Source organism: Catharus ustulatus, chromosome Z, assembly GCF_009819885.2.
Source record: "Catharus ustulatus isolate bCatUst1 chromosome Z, bCatUst1.pri.v2, whole genome shotgun sequence".
NCBI lineage: Eukaryota > Metazoa > Chordata > Aves > Passeriformes > Turdidae > Catharus > Catharus ustulatus.
In genome coordinates this window covers 2,520,297-2,541,245 of record NC_046262.2, presented here as the reverse complement: position 1 = coordinate 2,541,245, position 20,949 = coordinate 2,520,297, and the positions used below count along the sequence as shown (strand labels likewise).

The window sequence follows — 20,949 nt, the reverse complement described above, 5'->3', positions numbered from 1 at the left end:
AGCAATCTTTAAGGAGGTGGAACTGCCACACAAAACAAGAATGATGTACACAAACACTCTGGAATATTCATGTGAAGTTTAAGCCCAGTGATGGAAAGTCTATGCAAATTGTGTCTCCCTGAGCCATAACAGAAAAAATGGTTCCTGTACCGAAATCTATTTGTGCACATTACTTACAAATTATGATTAATTTTCTTCTCTAAGCCTGTGTCCTCCAAGCTGTGAAAACAATTTTCATGTTTAGCTAGGAAATTATACAAGATTTGTTTCTCACGATTTATGAAACCCAATTGGAAGTAGTGAAAAAAAATAAACTAGGAAAAAGACCGATGAAGAACTGCATCCTGGGAAGCTTCACTGCATCTGGCAATAGAAGGGATTGAGTAAGAAAAAGCAGTGACAGAGACGGGACAAAACTGGGACATGTTGTAACTTCTCTGCAATTCACAATTGTCTTCCGCGTCGCGAGGATCCTGGTTTTATGCAAAGTAAAGCATACTTATTTACAGGTTCAGACACATGTGAAATCTCATCAGCACAGTCCTGTTTACATCCCCTTAAGTCCCAAGAGCCATTCCTTCACTGCTAAGAATAACAGAACCACGTGCTTTCCTTTGGCCATGCATTCCATACTCCTCCAGCACTCGCGCTGCGTTCGCGACATACCTCCACTTTTTTGATCTCCCCAACATCTAGGCCCCAGACTGAAAACTTCTCCACAGAGCCGTCTGCAAACTCATCCTTTCCTTCTGGGAGATCCAGCCAGAGCCTCTCAGTCTGCACTTTCTGCGGGCCCATGATGATGACGAACACGCGGCTGTCGGTGCTGGAGTCGTACTCGGTGCCCGTGCTGACAGTGATGTGGTACGGGATCACTGCGACAGAGAGAGGCTTGCTCATCACTAAACCCACACACTCATGCACTAGGACTCGAGAAAACCAGTCCATCCCATCAGAGGGAGCAGCTGTGCGTGCCAAATAGGTTCACATCCCATTGAGTTCATTTGGAGAAGCGATAACATCATGCTTTGTTGGGCTACAAGTGCGCTTTGGAGACCGCTTTCCCACGGCACGCTCGGGACTGAATTCTGCAAGGGTTAATTTCCCCAGACAGCCCTACTTGCTTCTAGGAGGTTATAAGTCCAGATTTCTCCCTAATGCATGACAGAACTGCAAAAGGCTTGAATCCTTATTGACACCAAGAGACCTTCCTGAAGATGAGTCTGAGCACCTAAATCTTAAACAGGCTATTAGGCCAAAGTGATCTTACACTCCTGGTTCAATAAAGACAAATAAATCTGTGCTGACTCCAAGGTAAGCCATCACCGACTGAATGTCCCAGAACAACCACAAGTGCTCTCCTTTGTGCCTCATTCAAGGATTGCTGTGATCTATGGGGCAGCTCAGGGTTTCAGCATCCCTGCACAAATCCAGACAGAAGAGAACAATCCTTGTGTTAAAGGTAAGTCACTCAGTAATTCTATGCATTGCATAATAATTTTGGTAGGGGGAAAAACCTTCAGGGCAAGGCTTGGTAAAGGAGGAGGTGGTTTTTCTGTGGTTTTCAGAAATTTCAGTTCAGCTGTTAGAAGGGAAGAAGTGCCAGACTGCTTTTCAAGGGCTTTCCAAAAGCTCATTTGGGTACGCCGAGCAGGCGGTGCAGAATTGGTCGCTGAATACTCGTTTGATTTCTCAGAACATTTGTGCAGGGCTGTTCAAACAGTTCTGACAAGACTCAGAGCTCTGAAACTTGCTTCGTCACAGACTCAAAACAGCCTGGCTTCATCATCACTTTTCTGATTTAAAAAAACAAAATAAAGTTTATAAGTTGACAAAAAAAAAAAGAAACTTGGCTGGTTTTCAAATTACCCAAGATTGACATCTAATTTTGCTTTGTGATGAGTAAAAACATCTTTGACGTGGGGGTTGTACTAGAAATTTACATCAGATTCAGAATACTTGTGCAACATCAGGGAAGGCATAAATTCATGCTGATCAAATCTGTCCTTACCCCTGGACAGAGCAGAACCCAAAAAGGTTCGTTCAGCCCTAATTTGAGGATTTTGTGTACCAACACAAAATGAGCTGATGATTAGGCAAGATTTATTCTCTCATTTATGATATAATTTACATTTCACTGGGTACATCAGCACAATGATGCATTTAGCAGGAAAAGGGTTTAGTTGTAGTCAAGGCAGATTTTATAAGAATATATTGAGGGGTCATGTTTAGGACGTGTCCAGACTTTTAAATAAAGTGTATTTTGAATAGGGACATTTTCTTTCATACAGGTTTTGTCCTCTTCTGCTGTGACAGACTAAGTTCAGAGAACTACCAGCATTTCTGGCTGATCCTTAAGCCAAGGTACTTGAAACATCTATGAAAAAGAAACTACAATTTTGAGTAACTGTAATTTCCCACTTTAAATAATGGATACAGAGACATAAAGCAGCATACTGTCAGAGAGCAGGAAACATCCTTTGCAGTTCTTTCCTCTGAAAAATGGAAAATGGATCCTTAAATCAGTTTATCTTGCCTCCCTGTTGCCTCCCTCTGTATCTGAGACCCATATTTCCCTTTTTTCAAACACAGGAGAATGCAAAACCTGCAGCAAGTGCCCACAGCAGGACAGCACAGGACCTCCAGCCCATGTCCCTTTGTCCTTGAGGGCCAGCACAGGGTTCAGGCTGCCTGAGGCCCTCTCAGGAGGGTGGATTTCCTTAGGGATCCATCCATGCCATCTCCGCCCAGGGCTGCCTTCCAGCATGGGAGAAGGTTCCCAGTTCAGATCTAAGCATCCTCCTAGCCAAGAGGACCTTTCCCTGAGCTCCATCCTCATATCCTCCACCTCCTGCCTCTCCAAGGCATTTGCCAGCTTGATCTCAGCACAGTCAGGGCTGGGCTGAGTGACAAAAGTCGCTGCCTTTCCCAGCCAACTCCCAGCCCCACTTCCTGAGTGAACCAGCTGAGCTGGCTTTTTATCCAGCTCAGAAGGTGGCTGCCTGGCTCACCCAGTCCATCTTATCTGACATTCCTTCAGGAAGCAGTTTCCCTAATGAGGCCATGTCACTGAGCACAGATAGTGGTGATGACAAGCTCCAGGACTCAGAGAGAAAAGACCACCCTGGCACAATGGGGACGATGGGAACTGTCCTGGGCTCTGCTGGAGAAGGGCTCTCATGGGAAATGATGGTATTTCACCCATTATTTGTGAAACTACACGGAATGCCAACATGGCAGATGTTATCCATTGTCAGAGCGCAGAAGTAATATCAGAAGGAACATGGAAATCACTTATTTTTTTTATTTGAGCACAATGTGGGATTACAAAAGAAGGGCTTGCCCCAAGACACATGGGTTGCAGGCCAGGTTGAGCGATGTGCAGCACTACATCTGCTTCCCAAATGAAAGGTCTGGGATGTGCAACCCAGGTATCACACCACAGCAAGCCACTGGGCATCAGAGAGCTGCAAACCATCTGTGTGACCACCACTGGACTCTGTGTGAGTCCTCCTGGAGAGCTGTCTTTAACTCCTGAGGAAAATTACATAATTTTAACTTCATTTACCATGCAAGTTTAAGATAAATTTAATCAATTTGCCCTTGCTGTGGATGAAGAGCACATAGACAGACAGTAACTGAAGCTGATGCTCAGTTAGTCAATACAACACAGTATTGTAGTCACACATCTGAAATCTTAATCTAAAGCTAAAAGGTCCCATGTCAGATATCAAAAAATTGTAAGTTCAATTTAGCTGATAAGTCATTGTCCTGCAACACAGAGGTAGTCAAAAAAAGTGTATATAGATCAAAAAATCATAGAATCATAGAAAAGCAAGGTTGGAAGGGACCTTAAAATTAATCTCATGCCATGGGCAGGAACACCCTCCACTAGACCCACATGACAGCTGTTGTGATGCACACTACATGTGGTAAGGAAAAAGAAACCTGAGAAATTCTAAAAATAAATCACATTTAAATACAAATTAAATAATATTTCATCTTGAAATACCACCTGGTTTAAGACAAAGAAACAGTTTGGAAACACTGAATTTGCTGTGAACTTCATTACTTATTCCACTGCTGAGGTCAGAGAGCTGCAGGAAAAGCAGCAAAAACGAAAACAAAAGCTCTGATCCAGCCTTTCCCAAAGCAGTCACAGCACAAGGAAAGGAGGAATAATTTGTTGTTCTTCCTCTCCTTGCTCTTCAGAAGGATGAACTGAAAGCTAAGAGCACATGGACCTATGCAACCCAACACTCAGGCATGACTACTCACGTGAGCCTTCCTCTGCTGCCTTGACCAAGCTGGATTTTTTGGGCTCCTTCGGGTTGGCATTGCTGTCCTGGCTGGAGGCACTGAGAGAGGCACCATCCAGGCTGTTCCGCTCACCAGTGTAGCTCTGGTTGGGGGGCACGTTTGGGAGGGTGTGGGGAATAGAAAAGGTATAGAACTTTCAGAAAGCTGTGTGAAAACAAATTTCAGGATGGAGAAACTGGAGGGTAATGAGGCTGAGCGCTCGAGTTGCCAGCACTTCCCATGTGCCTCCAAGAATAATGTGACAAGAAATGCCTGTAGCTCCCCAGGTACCTTTTTGGTCAGCACAGCTTGAATAAATGTGACTTGTATTGTACTGGTGGTCTTTCACTTACTTCATTGGTAACCCTGACAAGCCATTTTGGATGTGTTTTATATTAAAAGAAAATATAATAGACTAAGAATCTTGTGAGTTGTGACCTTTTCTGTGCTACCTGTCTGAAGCTGTCTGAGGTTGTCTGAAATTCAGATCAATGGAGCAGTGCCAGGGTTCATAGAATCTTAGAAGAGACCTTAAAGCTCATCTCATTCCAACCCCCCCGTGGGCAGGACACCTTAAACTGCCCCAGGCTGCTCCAACCCTCATCCAGCCTGGCCTTGGACACTTCCAGGGATGGAACAGCCATGGCTGCTCTGCCTGCCCACCCTCCCAGGGAAGAATTTTTTCCTAACATGAAATCTAAACCCACTCTCTTTCAACCTGAACCGTACCCCTCTCATCCTGTCACTCCAGGTGCTTTTAAATGGTCTCCATTTTTCTTGTCAGCTCTCTTCAGGTATTGGAAAGCTACAATTAGGTTGGACTGAAGCAGCCTCCTTTCAGGCTGAACAATCCTAATTCTCAGCAGAGGTGATCAGAGGGTGCACTGGCTCCAGCAGCTCCACGTCCTTGTGCTGTTGGAGCCCAGGGCTGGGGCAGCTCTGCAGGTGGGGTCTCACCTGAGCTCAGGGGCACAGGGGCACAATCCCCCCTGCCCTGCTGCCCACACTGGGGGATCAGCCCAGGACAGGGGGGTTCAGGCTGGGGCAGCTCCAGCTCTCACCCACAGCACCCCCAGCTCCTTCTCCCAGGGCTACTCGTTAGGAACAGGTCAAATGTCATTAGAGGCAGAGTACTGCAAATCTGAGTGGTGTGAAAGGTCAGCTGGGTTTGAAGAGCTACTGACAATGCATTTGGTGTCATTGTCCAATAAATGTGAGGCTTTTGCCACACTGTCGAATAACTAAAAAAAAAAAAAAAAGTGGAGTGATCAGTTTTTCCTCATTATGAATTGATAAAAGCAGTGGGGTAGGCCTGTCCACAGGCATTCATAGCACTGTGAGCAGCACTTTTGTGAGGCAGCATATGGCAACACTCATCCATGGTGCAACTCCTCTCACATCCGCTCTGCTGCCTTCAGGATGAGCCTGGGCCAATTCCATTGATGATCGTTTTAGTGGTAACTGTCAATTAAAGCCTCTCTGTGTTTTGCAAAGTGGACTTCTTAAATAAAATGAACTTATAATCAGCTGCTTTATTATGTTTCACTGTATAGAAGTAAGAGAAGTCTGTTAATCTTGTTTGCTAATTTTAATTAGAGCATGTACCTCGAATTTCAATTAGCTGCACTAGGCTGATAAGCAATGGAGAGAGTGCAAGTAGAAAGGACATTTCACTAAAAAACGTTTGGTGCTTTGAGTGGTAGCAAAGAGACTTGGCTTTTTACATCTGGCAGTGGTGGAATACAGATCTGGAAAGAAAAAACCATCCAGTCCAAGTGAGTATGAAGTCAAAGGACCCAATATTTGGGTTGGAGGATTTGAATAGTGGGACCCATTACTGAGCTGCTTTGTGGGCATAGCAAGGACAGCAGCAGGGAAATGCTGTGTATCAGCAAGGTAGTGAACTCTGATCTGAAGGGTTCCTCTTACACTCCTTGATTTTTCTGTTGAAATTAAAAATTACAGAGCTAATGATAATGGGCTGAGAGTGGCCTTACTTTCAGCTCTTGTCTGAAAATGAGAAATTCATTTTGGATAAGCCAAAAGCTCTCTCAGTCCCTAATGAGCTGCCTTGGACTTCAGCCAGATACTCAATATTTATTTTTTTTATGAGTAGCATGGAATCTGCTTTGAGCCACGACTGTACCTGTTCATAAAGTGTACGCTCTATCTTTTTGTCCTCCTTCTTTTTAGAGAGCCAGCGCTCGCACAGGAAAACGAACGACTCCTCTGTGGTTTCATCCAGGATCTCCACCTTTTCCAGAAACCAGTCAGGACTGAGCATGCTATTGTCATGCCGAATCTTGATCTTGTATAAAATGCCAAGGTCCACAGCCTGTATTGTGAACGTGTCCTCCTGCAGGGTGTTCAAGAGCAGTGGATTCTGTTATCAAAATCTCAACACATCATCTACTGGAAAAAGGCAAGAAAGGGAGACTAGGGAACACATATGTTTAAATTCCATATTGCTGGATGGTGTTTGGCTAAGAGCTTTGCAGGAGTCTATAGAGGCATATCTGTAAGCTAAAACTGTTCTTCAGGGAAGTGTTGTAATGCCTGCTCCTGCTAAGAGGGGAGCTGCAAGAAACACCACTCTTACAACCAGCTAGAATATTGAAATCCTGGAGATTTTAAACTATGCTTCCCTTTCTATTCCAGGTAGATTTGTATGAATAATCCAGATAAGACTATCCTTGCCACCATTATATCCAAGTGACCCATGGATGACCACAGAGCATCACTTTTGGTGTTATTTTCCCAGACACAGCTGAAGTTTAAGTCCCATTAATTTAACAAGGGTTTTTTTTGGTGAATTCCAGCATGTACTGTGTACATTCAAATTGTTTGCACTGGGACTGTGGGAATCTGCAGCTCACAGCTCAAGCCAGTTTCCATGACCAAGCTCATAATTTGTCCATCAGTGACTTCATAGGAACATCTGCCTGTTTGCTGCAGTGCCTGTCAGTTGTAATACCCAGCTGACAAGCCATACAAAGCATTTTAAGAGGTAATGAATGTGGTAAATGGAATCAATCAATTCATCCCTCATAGGAAAACTCAGCTATAAAGGCAGTCACCGACTTGATAGGTTAAAGACTGAGAAACAGAAAGTGTCATTAACCCTTCACATTTTTACCTGTCCTCTTTCAAACTTGTTGAAGTTTGTTTCGGATTTACTGAGTTTTCTCTCTCCCATGTCTCCCAGGTCTCCGTAGATATTTAGGAAGACGTTAGCATCTGTCCCAGCACCGTAGATATCCCCAGTGAACACGCTGATCTTGTATGTGTGAACTGCAGGAAGAAACAGAGATGATTTCTGGTCAGATTAAATATTAAGATCCGTGTTAGGTACTGAATTTACCTGAGAAAATGTTCCCCAGATTTTCTGCTCATCACCTGTAGACATATTAAATCCCATGTGGTTTTTCTTTCAGGTTTACAATCCAAAGACTGAAGAATCCCTGGTCTGACATTGGCTGACTATCCTGTTCTCCATCTAATCAGTGCCTGTATGATGCTTTGATCACACAGTTAAAAATGCAAAGAATCATTATGGTCATTATGGATGGGAAGGCAGTAGAGGTGAGGGAACTCAGCACCTTTTCACAGAGGCTCGAGGGACATAGATCTGAGAACAACTCATTCAGTGCTGTGAATCCTTAATACTCCATCTTCCATAAACAAAGACTGGGAATTCAGATGTGCAATTACTACAGGAGTCAATGGCATGTATCTCTATAAATTCCCCAAACAGACAGAGAACAGGTTTCTGGGTCCTTTTGCTGAGAGAGTATTTAATTAAGGAAGGGCTGGATCTGTGCTGTTTAAGTACCCTTTCTCTTTAGCTTGCTCAATGATGAGACAATAAAACCTCATCAAGCCTTTAGTAATGTGCTTTACTAAACCTGTTAAATACTCCTATTTTTATTTTGCTACTCTTCTCCCAGTTATATGGGGAAAACAAACGGTTGCTGAAAGCATCCTCTCCAGGAAAACAATGAGGGTCTGTGCAAGTCTCTGATTACCCTGGTGGCATATGAGCCATGGAGAATGCCTCCCTGAAAATCCCAGGGCAATGCAAATGAGCAAGAACACAAAATCTTAGTTAGGATTCTGTGTATGTTAACAGTGTTGAAGAAAATTGCTATAGTGTCTTTTTCTTCTTTCACAGTAAGACAGACCCCATTCTGCTTTGTCATCCATGAAAGATTTCCATTGATTTCTCTGAGAAATGAATCAGAGTCATCACCTGAGAAAATCCACCAGGGCTATGTGCAGTGCTGGATTTTCTGGATTTCCTCTTCACATATGTCCTAAGAATTACAGCTCCATATTTGAGAGGCAACTGCTGTATTCTTAATGAAGGAAGCAATGTAAAATGTGTAATTAGTCAATGCATCCCTCTTGGGCCTTTCCTTGCTAGTTTTAGAGATCTCCAGGACTGAAACACAGCATATTATAAAAAAAAAGATGACCCTCAGAATACCATGAGCTGATTTTCCGTCACTGTCATTTACTCCATGTCACTGCCCAAGATGTATGAGGACTCACAGACATGCAGAAGATTTAATTATTATCCCAGATATTTTATATCTAAAGCAGAAGTTCCCAAACCTAGCCCTAGCTCCACTCCAGAAAAAAAATCTTTCAATTATCCAAAAATTTTATTCTGTAGATTGTAAAACTTGTTTTAAGCTTTGCCTTCAGAAGGAAAAGTGAGTCACCTAGGTTAATTAACAAATGGTAACTGATCCAAAGTAAAGCAACAGAAATTAACAAGTTAAGGAAAATGTCATGCAGGCACCCAGATGTCATAGAATTGTTGAATCATCAATTTGTTTGGGTTGGAAGAGACCTTTAAAGGCCACCCTGTCCAACCCACCTGCCATGGGCAGTGACACCTTCCACTAGACCAGGTTTATCAGAGCTCTGGCCTGAGCTCAAATGTTTCCAGGAACGGGGCATTCACCACTTCTCTGGGCCACCCTTGCCAGTGTTTTACCACTTAGTAATTGATTTTAGAATGGCCTTTGCCTCTGCAGGGAAAGAAATCTCCCATAAGCTGCCATGTAGCTCCTAACAGGAGGAAGGAGGACACTGGTCTTCCTTCCAGCAAGGCACCTCTTCCCTTGGCAATGGAAAACAATCCACATTGATTCCACCCTGACACTGCTCTGCAGTGAATGCAAGTCAGATTCTGAAAGAAAAGAAACACTGAGAGAACTTATTTTCTCAGTTGAATCATCTTGTTGCCAGATGCAAGAGTCAAGAATGAAAATGGCAGCTGAATTCCTTTTGCTCTGCTCAGGATGAGGAAGTTCATGACCTCTCTCAAGGACTTAATGAGCTCTGGGTGAGAAAAGGAGATTATTTTGTAGAGGAGAAAGAGGTGCAAACAGCTGGGCATAGAGAGAAACAATGACTTTAGGGGTGAAATTTCAGGTTTTTTTCCTTGCTTCAGCTACCACTAAGGCCAAACACTGAACACTACCCCTTTATATGATGAACTCAGAACAGAATAAAATTTTTTTCTCCTCTTGAGGGGCACCTTAATGAGGTGAAGGTGGCTGCAATGACCCAGGTTTCTACAGGCTACACATTTGTACGTGATGGGCAGCAGGCAGAACAACTTTGGGAGGGAAGAGGAGCATTAATTAGACTCTCAGGATAGGAAAGGAAGAGGCAGAGTGCACAGGATGGGTGAAGTTGGGCAAATGAGTGAAGAGGTTAACACAGCTTGGAAGATGAGATGTAAGAATTTTGTTAGGCATCAGAGGAGATATGGAAACGATGGGTGTGGAAGGGTGCCTGTGACAGGCTCTTAAAATCCCCACAGGAAAATAATGATGTTATTGCACAGAAGGGCTGCAGGTGTGAAAGAGGGCAGAGAACAGGAAGGGAAAGAGAACAGCTGTACCAGCATGGCACTGAACACACCTCTGAATGTTTTGTTCCAAAAAATCAGACAAATGTATTACCTTCTAAAGGCTCTTCAACTTCTTCCTGTATCTGCTTGAGTGTCCCATCCTTCAGGAGCTTTTCAGTAAAAATATCAGTTGGCACCAGTTCTCTGACAGTCTCACCATCATCTTCAGACTTTGCAAGCCATCTTTCACATGGAAATGTGACAGTTTCCGAGCCCTGGAGTACACATGACAGAGGAAAACTCTTCAAAACAACACGAACACACGCTAGAATTTCCCCTTTGAAAACACTCTGACATGCAGGCAAGGATTTTCAACTCATGTACGTGTGTGTGTGTGCAGAGGCAGACCTAAAATAGTACACAGAAATGTATTTTCTCCAGAAAGAGGACATCTGAGGAGTCTCAGAAGCACTGAACATGCAGCAGAAAACAGGATTCCCAGTGGGTGTGTGAGAGTGGCTGTACGACCCAGCACATCTCTGCCCTTCCCAGTATTAAAGCTTGTAAATTCCTAATCAGGACTGCACCATTCCTGCTGAAGCTGTGCTTTACTGAGACTCTGCAATTCCTCTTCAACCCTTATTCAGGCAGCATTTTCTTTGAAGCCAGTAGGGCCTTTTTTTTTTTTTTTTCCTGAGCTCAATACTTCATGATTTCGCCTATAGTTCTGTGACTCAAGCTGGGTTCCAGGCAATTCCCATACATGCAATAAGAGGAGAAAAATACTGATTTAATTTTTGATCTTTTGTTTTGACTTCACTTTGGTGGAAACAAATATGATTTATATCATCAAACAGACAAAAACAATAGAACATGTGTTTTCCACTTGGTAAACAAAATTAATCCCAGACTATTCATTAAGAACAGACTCCCATAAGGCCTCCAAGATGGTAAGATGCAGGCAGCTTTCTGCATGCTGGGCACCCCAGGCTATGACTCCATGAAGAGAGGAGCATGAGCCACCATGCAAGATATAAAGGCCACAAGTCTGAACAGAAGGAAAAAAAAAAAAAAGGGAAGTTAGTTTTAATCTCACAGTAAATAAATACAGGAAAAATAAAAAGCCCTTTCCCTACTGACAAGCTCATAATTTATCTCTAACCCTGTGCAGGGGCTTCCTGTGATTTCCAGCACACTGTGTGGCATCACTTTCATATGTAATATACCAGTGGATGTTAACAGAATCACAGAAGGGTTTGGGTTGGAGGGGATCATCTGGTTCCAAGCCTCCATCCATGGGCAGGGACACCTTCCACTGTCCCAGGATGCTCCAATCCCATCCAGCCTGGCCTTGGACACTCCAGGGATCCAGGGGCAGCCACAGCTGCTCTGGGCACCCTGTGCCAGGGCCTGCCCACCCTCCCAGACAAGAATTTCTTTCCAATATCTAAAACCCTGCCCTCTGTCATTGTGAACCCATTCTCCCTTGTCCTGTCCCTCCATCCCTTTCCAAAGTCCCTCTCCAGCTCTCTTGTAGACACACTTTGTGAATAATTCCCACCTTAATTACTGTGCTGTGATTACTTACCAAGCCAACACAGGGCCCTTTCTTCACTATTTTTACTATTTAAATACTAAAATATTAATTATGGTAAGGGAAGGGAATAGATCTCACTGTAGCAATCCTGAACATTGCTGTCACTGTATTACAGTGCAGGTCCTGCCCTCCCTGACACCATCGCTGCACCCAAGAGCAGATGTGCACCCTGATCACAGCCAATCTGGAATGAGCATCACCACACAAAGATCCCAGGGAAGCTGTTCTGTGGGAGCAGAGCCCCTCCAAGGGGCTGGGGTGGCTGTTCTGAGTTTGCAGCAGAACCACACTTTGAGTGCTGACAGCCCAAATCTTGGCTGTTAATGAAACACCATCTCTCCTCCCCTGTGCTGCTCCCTGCAGCGCTGCTGTTTAACCCCAGACGGAGATGTTTAACTCCGTGAGGACAAAATGGTGTCAGAGAAAACTGGCAGCACTTCAGGTGGTTTCACAGCTTTCCCTTTCAAGTGTTATTTGTGCTGTACAAGCAGCATACAGCCCCTAATAATTCCTGCCTCCTCCTTCCTGCGCTGATGTGTGATGACTTAACCTGTATTATCTCACTGCACAACGAGCCCATGAACAGTGCTTATCTCCACACCTGCAGGTGGGAAGAGGGGGCTTTCCAGAACGATGCTTCAGTGCTGAAACTCTCTCCTCCTGATAGAGATCCCACTTCAGCCACATTTCTCGCTGAAGCTTTCAACAGCTCCTGAGCATTCATACTGCAGGCTGTATGTGCCATTGATGCAAACACTGTTTATTTGGTAACGAGATATCTAGGGACTGGAGTGACAGCACAGTGGGGCATAATGTGCACTTACTGCAAGAGTTAATTGTGTCATTATTGATAATCACCATGCCATTGCCACGGTTTTTATTGGGGTTTCCCTGTTAGTGATTGTGTTAATATTTAAGTGGTGTAAAGTGCACTGGTTTATATTACCAACAGTAAAATCCTCTTGCAGCCCTGAACAGAATTTCTTTCATTAGAATCTGAGTCTGGACCTAAGCTAGAAGCAGGGCACGGCAGTGTGCTAGAAGTCAGTGCTTTTCCCTTCTCCAAGTTGTAACAAATGAAATATAATTATCAAATATAATTGGCATGCCAAGATGGTTTTTTCAGCGCGCAACAATCCTAGTTTCCTACCCAAGTGCTTTCAATTTAATCTGAAAAGTTACTGACCTCATTTTTCTTTTGCAGCTCTACAGATACATCTAGACACGTCTTAGCAGTCTAATCAGGTAGCACAGCTTTTAGAAGAGCTGGCAGCATATTGCTATCCTGTGGCAGGTCATAATATCCTGCGGCTGATCAGCGGCATCATGCAGCGCTCTGCTTTCTTCTTTTTTTCCCATGCCATAATCAAAAGATCAGCAGAATTGTAAATCTCTCCATTCCCAAGTCGTTCAGGGCTTTCCTCCCTTCCTCCACCTTCAGGTTTCTCTCCACCTGCCCTTCAGAGCTGCAGCAGGGGCTGAGGAGGGGGTGCAGCCCCGAGACCCTCTCTTGGCAAACTGAAGAGCACCCCAGGCACTTCCCAAAGTGCTCAGTGTAGAGAGAGGCAGCCCAGGAATTCCTTTCCCCCTGGTTCCCACACATCTGGGTGTCCCCCTCCTCATCTTCTTCCAGCCTGTGACCAATAGCAATATCTCTGAAAGCAATGTATTCCTGTTTATTAGCTTAACGAAGCTAGGCAAGGCTTAGGGAATATGCTGAGAGTCTGCTAATGCCAGACTGGCAAAAAGGAGCAATCCAAGGTATTGACTTGTGAAGAAGTTTGTTCAGGAGGATGGAAAAGGAAGATGAGGGGGAACGTTGTCACTCTGCACAACTCCCTTACAGGAGGTTGGAGCCAGGTGGGGGTCAGAGTATAATTCCAGGGAAAAACGGACAGGAGGAGAGGGAATAGTCTCAAGGTGCACCAGGGAAGATCTAGACTGGATATTGGGAAAAATTTCTTCCCAGAAAGGGTTATCCAGCCCTGGCACAGCTTCCAGGGCAGTAGAAGAGTCCCCATCCCTGTAGGGATTTAAAAGCTGTGGATGTGGCACCTGGGGACATGGGTCAGTGGTGGCCTTGGCAGTGCTGTGGGAAGGGCTGGAGTTGACGCTCTTGGAGTTGTTTTTCAACCCAAACAATTCCATGATTCTGTGGTGAGGAGGGTTCAAGGAAGGCCTGTGAGTTGACTCTAACAAAGAGAATAAAGCATAGCCTGTAAATTTTGAAGGAGGAAGCAAGATGAGAAGTGGGTCCACCATGACTGAAGCTGGTTTAGATCTTGGTATTAGAAGTCACCTGAGGGGAGATAAAAACTGGCAACCCTTTGGAATAAGGGGAATGAGCCCAGGTCTTCCCCAATGCAGCCACTGCTCCAATTCTGGACTGGCCCTGGAAGAGGTGATTTTCTTTTGAACATCCCCACAGCCAGATTCATCCCTGTTGGTACAGCCAGCATCTGAAAGCAGGGCTGAGGAACACTTTTTTACGTGGACAGGATCAAGGTGACCAATCTGACTGTACTGTGTTAATCTTGCTCACATGAACACCAAAAAATCCTGTCATCTCACTTTGTTACCATGATTCAGGGAGTTGCACTGACAGGCATTTTACTTGCCTTAATTGTACTGGCTCCTTGCATTAATTCTTCCACAATTAAGGGACTGATGATATTGTTTCTTGTCCATGTTTGGCAACAATGCTTTTTTATTTTAAAATACTACACCCACTTTCCACTTCCTTCCCTGTGACCCCTCAAAACAGCACTACACACGAGAACATGAAGCTTTAAAAAAGCAATTATTGCAGGGCCTTATCATCAGCATTTGAAGAACAAAACATGATAACACGTGTTTGTTGTCCCCAGATCCCCAGGCTCCAGCAAGTTCGTTTAGTGCGCATTGCTCTTCAGGGAGTAGTTTTTCACTGTTAATCACACTTTGCACGCAGGAGAGGCAATCTGGGGGATGGAAGTGGCAGCTCCTGGGGATGGGCTGGGGTTCACAGCCTACCTTCCCGTTTGGCAGCAGCCTGCGGATGGTGACACGGTCCAAGTGCCACCCCGAGTTAATTCCTGAACCGTTGTGCCCGATGCGAATCTTTTCTATGATGTCACCCACGTCCTCCAGCTACAGAAAAACACACAAAGAAACAAACACCACCAAACAGCAACAAAACAAACAAACAGGAAACAGAAAAAAACAATTTAAAAAGTGAAATATTACGGCATGAACAACTGGTGACTTTTGAGACACTGCCTCTTTACCTTATTTCATATTTTGTTTCAGGTTGTTTGAAGTCCCAGGGGAGAAAATATTAGTGCTGATGTCAATTGTAGAATCACAAAATAAAATCTTAGAATGGTTTTGGTTCAAAAGGACCATAAAGATCACCCAGTTCCATCTTCCAGCCATAGGCAGGGACACCTTCCACTAGACCAGGGGGCTCCAAGCCCTGTCCTTGAACCCTTCCAGGGATGGAGCAGCCACAGCTTCTCTGAAAAACCTGTGCCAGGGCCTCATCAGCCTCACAGGGAAGAATTCCTTCCAATATCCCCTCTAACCCTGCCCTTTGGCAGTTTAATACCATTGCCCCTTGTTCTGTCAATTATCTGCCTGTATAAAAAGTCCCTCACCCTTTTTATTTGAGCTCCCTTCAGGCCCTGCCAGGGGCTCTGAGCTCTCCCTGGAGCCTTCTCTTGTGCAGGGGAGCAGCCCCAGCTGTGCCAGCCTGGCTCCAGAGCAGAGGGGCTCCAGCCCTGGATGCTCCATGGCCTCCTCTGGAGTTATGCCTGAATTTGCATTTTGGCTAAAAGGTTTCCTTGGACTTCTGCTCCAAAATGGAGAGAGCCTTGCTTTGCACAAATTACCCACCACATGAGACAGGTCTGGTGGCACAGCAGCAATCCTGCACCTCAGGCCTCCCTGCATGAGTGGGAATGAAGGGAATTGTTTGGGAATTTTCCCTATACTTGCACTGTGGAGCAGCACCCTGAGTGCTGTGTCCGGTTCTGGATCCCTCAATTCAAGAAGGACACCGAGGGGAACAGAGCTGGGAAGGGTCTGGAGCCCCAGGAGGGGCTGAGGGAGCTGGAAAGGGGCTCAGCCTGGAGAAAAGGAGGCTCAGGGGGGACCTTGTGGCTCTGCACAACTCCCTGCCAGGAGGGGACAGCCGGGGGGATTTGGGATCTTATCCCAGGGAACAGGGACAGGAGGAGAGGGAACAGTCCTAAACTGTGGGGAGGTTTAGTTTGGACATTAGGAAGAGATTCTTCACAGAAAGGATGATTAGACATTGAAACAGGCTGCCCAGGGAGGTGGTACAACCACTGTGCCTGGAGGTATTCAGGGAATGACTGGATGGGGCTCAGAGCTCTGCTCTGGTGACAAGGGGGGGATTGGTCATAGGCTGGATTTGATCTCAGAGGTCTTTTCCAACCTAATTGATTCTGTGATTCTATGAAACTGCAATGCAGCTGCATCCTAAATTGCTCTTTTAAAATCCCTTTCTTTTTCAAATACTTGTGTGCACTCTCTTAATATTGGAAGGATAACTTTGAGGTCAAAGTACTGTAGAAACAGCCTGTCATTTTATATCATCTCTCTTCCTCTGCCACAGAATCCCAATGCCATTCTGAGAAATCCAACAGGATTAATACCTTGAAGTAGTATTTATGAAGTTTATAGTGGGTTTTTATACCTCACCTTATTAATTGAGTAATTTACTAGTGCATTACTTTTAATTCACTTTCTTTTCAAAGACTTGAACAGGAATAAATTGAAATTTGCTCCTAGATATTAGCTTTTGGTTATTCCAGTGCATAGCTGGCCTTAAAACACCCAAACCTTTGCATGTAGAACACTGAGCTGTCCTGTCCTTGGGGCCTTAGAGTCTTATTTTCTTGGAAAATGTGAGAAAATGGAGCATATAAATTTCCATCAGTGGAGACTACTCCCTTCTCTCCCCAGCCACACAGAAGCAAAGACAGCAGTAGTTTTAGAAGGCTCCATAAGTCAGCAGGACTGCACTTCCCAAGGAATTCCCACTCTGAACAAGCTGGGTTTGGCTCCATCAGCCCTGCTCCAACTTCAGACAAGATTCACAGCGAAATAATTAAACGATCCAAACTCATTGCTAAAACTCACACACATGCACACGAGCATACATTAGGGAAAAATTATTTTTCCTCTTTTGTCCTATCCAAATACCCATCTTTCAATGAGACTTTTAATCAATACATGGCAATAAAACGATGCTTGAGCAGTCAGGATCCATGTTAAAGAAGAAGTGGGCTTTACCCTGCTGCAGGCATCTCCAGCAAATCATCACCTGGAAGCACAGCTAAGAGCAGTCTCTAATCTTCTGTGCCTCTTTTGCAAAATACAAAATGATAGAGGCAGGTGAAATCACAAAGCAAACAGACAATTCCCAGTTTGTGTTTTCTGAAACCCCCCAAATCGTTTTTAAGGTCTGTTGAACTCCAAATTATGGCTCTGCACAAGCAGGTGAAAGAAAAATATATTTTGCTTTGTTCCCATCTCCTGCAGAAAGAGGAACTGGTGAAGTGAGAATGAAGTTTGGGGACAGGTTAATATGATGTTATAAATCGGTAGAACACACTGCATTTTCTCTCACTTAATCTAAGGAGAGTACTGATGTTTCAGATTCCACCAAAATTGAAATAAATCTTATGCAATAAAGACTTAACCAGAACACTCGGTTTAAGATTTATACCTGCGGATTAATGCAACCTCTACTATGAAAAATTGTGCGGAAACTCCACTGAAATAAGTCTTATTCTTTGTTTTAAGGGAATCACACTGGGGATTTATTTTATGATTCATGACATATAACAACAATGTGGGCTGCAAGTATTTAAACTTGTAGAAAGAATTGGTTTAAAATTTCCCCTCAATTACAAAACCAAACCAGACTCAAAACAGAGAGAAGCTGTAAGATCCTCTATGAAGTCAGCATTGGTGCTGCAGCCAGGAAGGGAAGGGAAGGGGAGGGCATGAGGCAGCACCAACAGGATAAGCTAGAGCAGGTCTGCCTGTATTTTTTGCCTCTCACAAATTCTCAGCAGTAGGAATATACTGGAATAGGAATTGCTTAATTCTATGGATGTAAATGAGCTCACTCTTTGATGTGCCCTGGTTTACTGTTTGCATACAGTTGTGCAAACACTTCAGGGAACACTTGGTAAGATCTTTCAAAAAGTTTGCCCGGGTATTCAAAAATCACATTGTCTAAGGGAAAGAAATTGTTTCTCTGCCTGAGGAAACAGAAGAAAAAGCATTATGCTTCCAAGTATTTACAAACTGCAAGAGAATCACAGAGTCACAGAACACCCTGAGCTGGAAGGGAACTCACAGGGATCATACAGCCCCTGTCCCTGCACATTCACCCCAACAATCCCACCTGTGCATCCCTGGAGCAGTGTCCAAACTCTCCTGGAGCTCTGGCAGCCTCGGGGCTGTGCCCATTCCCTGGGGAGCCTGGGCAGTGCCCAGCATTCCACCTAAACCTGCCCTTCCTGCAGTTTCCTCAAGTCCTGCCTGCTGATGAGAGTGCAGAGATCAGTGCCTGTCCCTCCTCTTCCTCTCACAAGGAAGGTGGAATTGTGATGGTCTCACCTCATTCTCCTCCTCTCCAGCTGAACAGACCAAGTGCCCTCAGCTGCTCCTCACACAGCTTCCCCTCAAGGCCCATCTCCATCCCTGTGCCTTCCTTTGGATGCTCTCTAACAGTTTAATGTCTCTTTTTATACTGTGGCACTCAAAGGTGCCCTCAGCACTCGAGGTTTGGCTGCCCCAGCCCAGAGCAGAGCAGCAGAGGTGGGTGAGACCAGTGAGCAGCAGAGCAGTCCTGGCACATCCTGGCCAAGATTTCCACTCTCACTGTCAGTTTGGAAATGACCTCTGTCCCCTCCTGATCATGGAAACACATCCTTGATCCAGTGGAGGTGAGGAGCAGGGAGGGGCAGGGGCTGACCTGACCTTCCTCTTTTGGTAAAGGGCCAGCTTTACCAAAATTTGGGTCACATTTTGTGACCTCCCACATCTCTCCAAGACTCACCTCAGGCACTGAAGCATTTTCTGTTGATTAAATAAATCTGATGGTTTCACAAGAATAGAGAGGACTCAGGGTGCCTTTTCCTGACCACTGCACGCTCCCCAAGGCTCCCCACGCTTCCATCTTACCTCCACGATGAACTGATTCACCGAATTCCTTTCAAAATACATCCTTTGCTCCCTCTTGTTGAGGCACAGGGATTTTTGCTGAGTGCAATTCCCATCACTTCCATAAAGAACAATGAAGACATCTGCATCCGTGCCAGCTCCAAAAATATCACTGGTGTACACTGTGATCTCGTAAGGAACAACTGGTTTAGGAAATGGCAGAAAACAGAAACAAGCCAAAAGGAGTTAGGAGCCAGCTTAGTAATGCTAATTAATGAAACAAAAAACGAGTTATAAATTTCAACAACGAAAGGAGCAATCACACACTTGTGGTCAGTTAAATTATCAGTCCTATGAGAATGCTTTCACAAGGAAATTCCTTTCCTTTTTAAGGCAAATTGACCTTGATATGTGTTCATGTAATGAGTTTTTAGGTTAATCAGATGACATTCAGTGTACCTGCCATCCAAAATTACTGAAACAAGATTTATTTCAACAGCTCAACAGTCAAAGCAAAACATGAATTCACAAATTTTTGAACATTTACGAAGATGGATGAAGTTAAGACGACTGGAGGCAGTGAAAAATATTCAAGATAGTCTTATTGATCAAAAAGTCCTAATATTTCCATTACTAAACATATGAGAAAAATCCATCACAAGGAAGTTAATAATTCCTCTGTTCCATTTTTCACTTGGCACCACCTCCCCTGAAACACTGAGTCAAACAGGTTAAATTACAACCCAGACCCATGGTGAATGCAGAACAGTAGTGCTCAATACCACAAATACTCCCCTATCCTTTTCCTGTGGTTTCTCCAGAATGACCCATGACCCCAAATTCTGATGCCTCCTTTTGTTCTATTCTATGTTCACAGCTTCTCAGTCCTGCTGGATTATGACTCAGACCTGCTCAGGAAAAAGGCTGACCCAGGAATGTGGGAACAGGGGCTGTGTTCCAGGCTCTGCTATGGATTTGCTGAATATATCCTCAGTTTTCAAGGTGAGATGCTGTTCAGCTCACAGAGTAAGAAACATAGGTTCAAATGCCTGCTCATCAAACAAGTGCATACATCTCCAGATGTAATCAAGAAAGAAGAAGCACTTAACCAAGGAATGAAGGCATTTTCCTTGGGATTAGCTGAATCACTCCCCAAATCCATCCTCTGAATGACCTCATAACCATGGTGGCAATTCAGACACTCCACTGCCATGGGCACATGTCAGGTGTGTTATCTGGCAAACTTATCCTGTCCCAAACTCCTTTAAATCCTCTCTGAAATCAAAGCACCAGGTAAGACCTGGGCATCCCTGAACAGCTGCAGGGAGCTGTCCTGCCTCAGGGAGACACTTTCCCTCAATCCCACTAGCCATAAGCACAGCCTCCAACACCAGGATCCTGCCACTGCCACCATCTGCTCCTGGCCACCATCCCTACGTCCCTACAAAAATCCATACATCCCTAAAAATCCATACATCCCATCCATACCTCCCTAAAAAACTTCCACCCTTTTCCCATCCCTCACTACAGACTTCCTAGCTGCTTGTCATTCTCATCCTCCCACTCTGCCACATCTTCAGCAGTTTTTGGTCTTTACACTACTGCTTGCACTGTGTTTCAGACTCATCATCTCTGTTAGGTAGGGAAAAGGCTCCCAGCACCACCTCTATTACTCTGATTATCCATATAAGAGACTAATCATTCATTAAAAGCTCAGGCTCTCTAAATACAGCTCCCAGGAGGCCACAGATGAAGTTTTCCTCTACAGAGAGTCAGCCTGGAGATACTCAGTATTCTTCCTGCCCAACCCAGTGAAACCCTCTCTGTTGTGCTGCAAGTAAACTGGAATAATTTCTCCAGAATGTAAGAAGAGGGGAAAAAAAAATCCTGGATACCAAAAATGAAAAAAAATCACATACTATGCATTATGAATTAAAAATTATCCTCTCTGCTGAAGGCCATAGCACTTGCTCTTGTTGCTTGAATATTAACATCAGCTTAGAAC

General features: G+C 44.5%; 1 protein-coding gene across 1 annotated transcript in view; it reads right to left on the bottom strand.

Annotated features, from left to right (window-relative positions):
* LOXHD1 (lipoxygenase homology PLAT domains 1) overlaps positions 1-20,949 on the bottom strand; it is a 133,967-nt gene that overhangs the window by 44,573 nt on the left and 68,445 nt on the right. The window contains exons 25-31 of the mRNA XM_033085064.2: positions 18,966-19,147; positions 14,775-14,891; positions 10,278-10,440; positions 7,436-7,590; positions 6,446-6,655; positions 4,279-4,402; positions 667-875 (exon numbers count right to left, since the gene is read on the bottom strand). Coding sequence (XP_032940955.2) covers positions 667-875; positions 4,279-4,402; positions 6,446-6,655; positions 7,436-7,590; positions 10,278-10,440; positions 14,775-14,891; positions 18,966-19,147 — 1,160 coding nt within the window. The remainder of the gene's footprint in view (positions 1-666; positions 876-4,278; positions 4,403-6,445; positions 6,656-7,435; positions 7,591-10,277; positions 10,441-14,774; positions 14,892-18,965; positions 19,148-20,949) is intronic.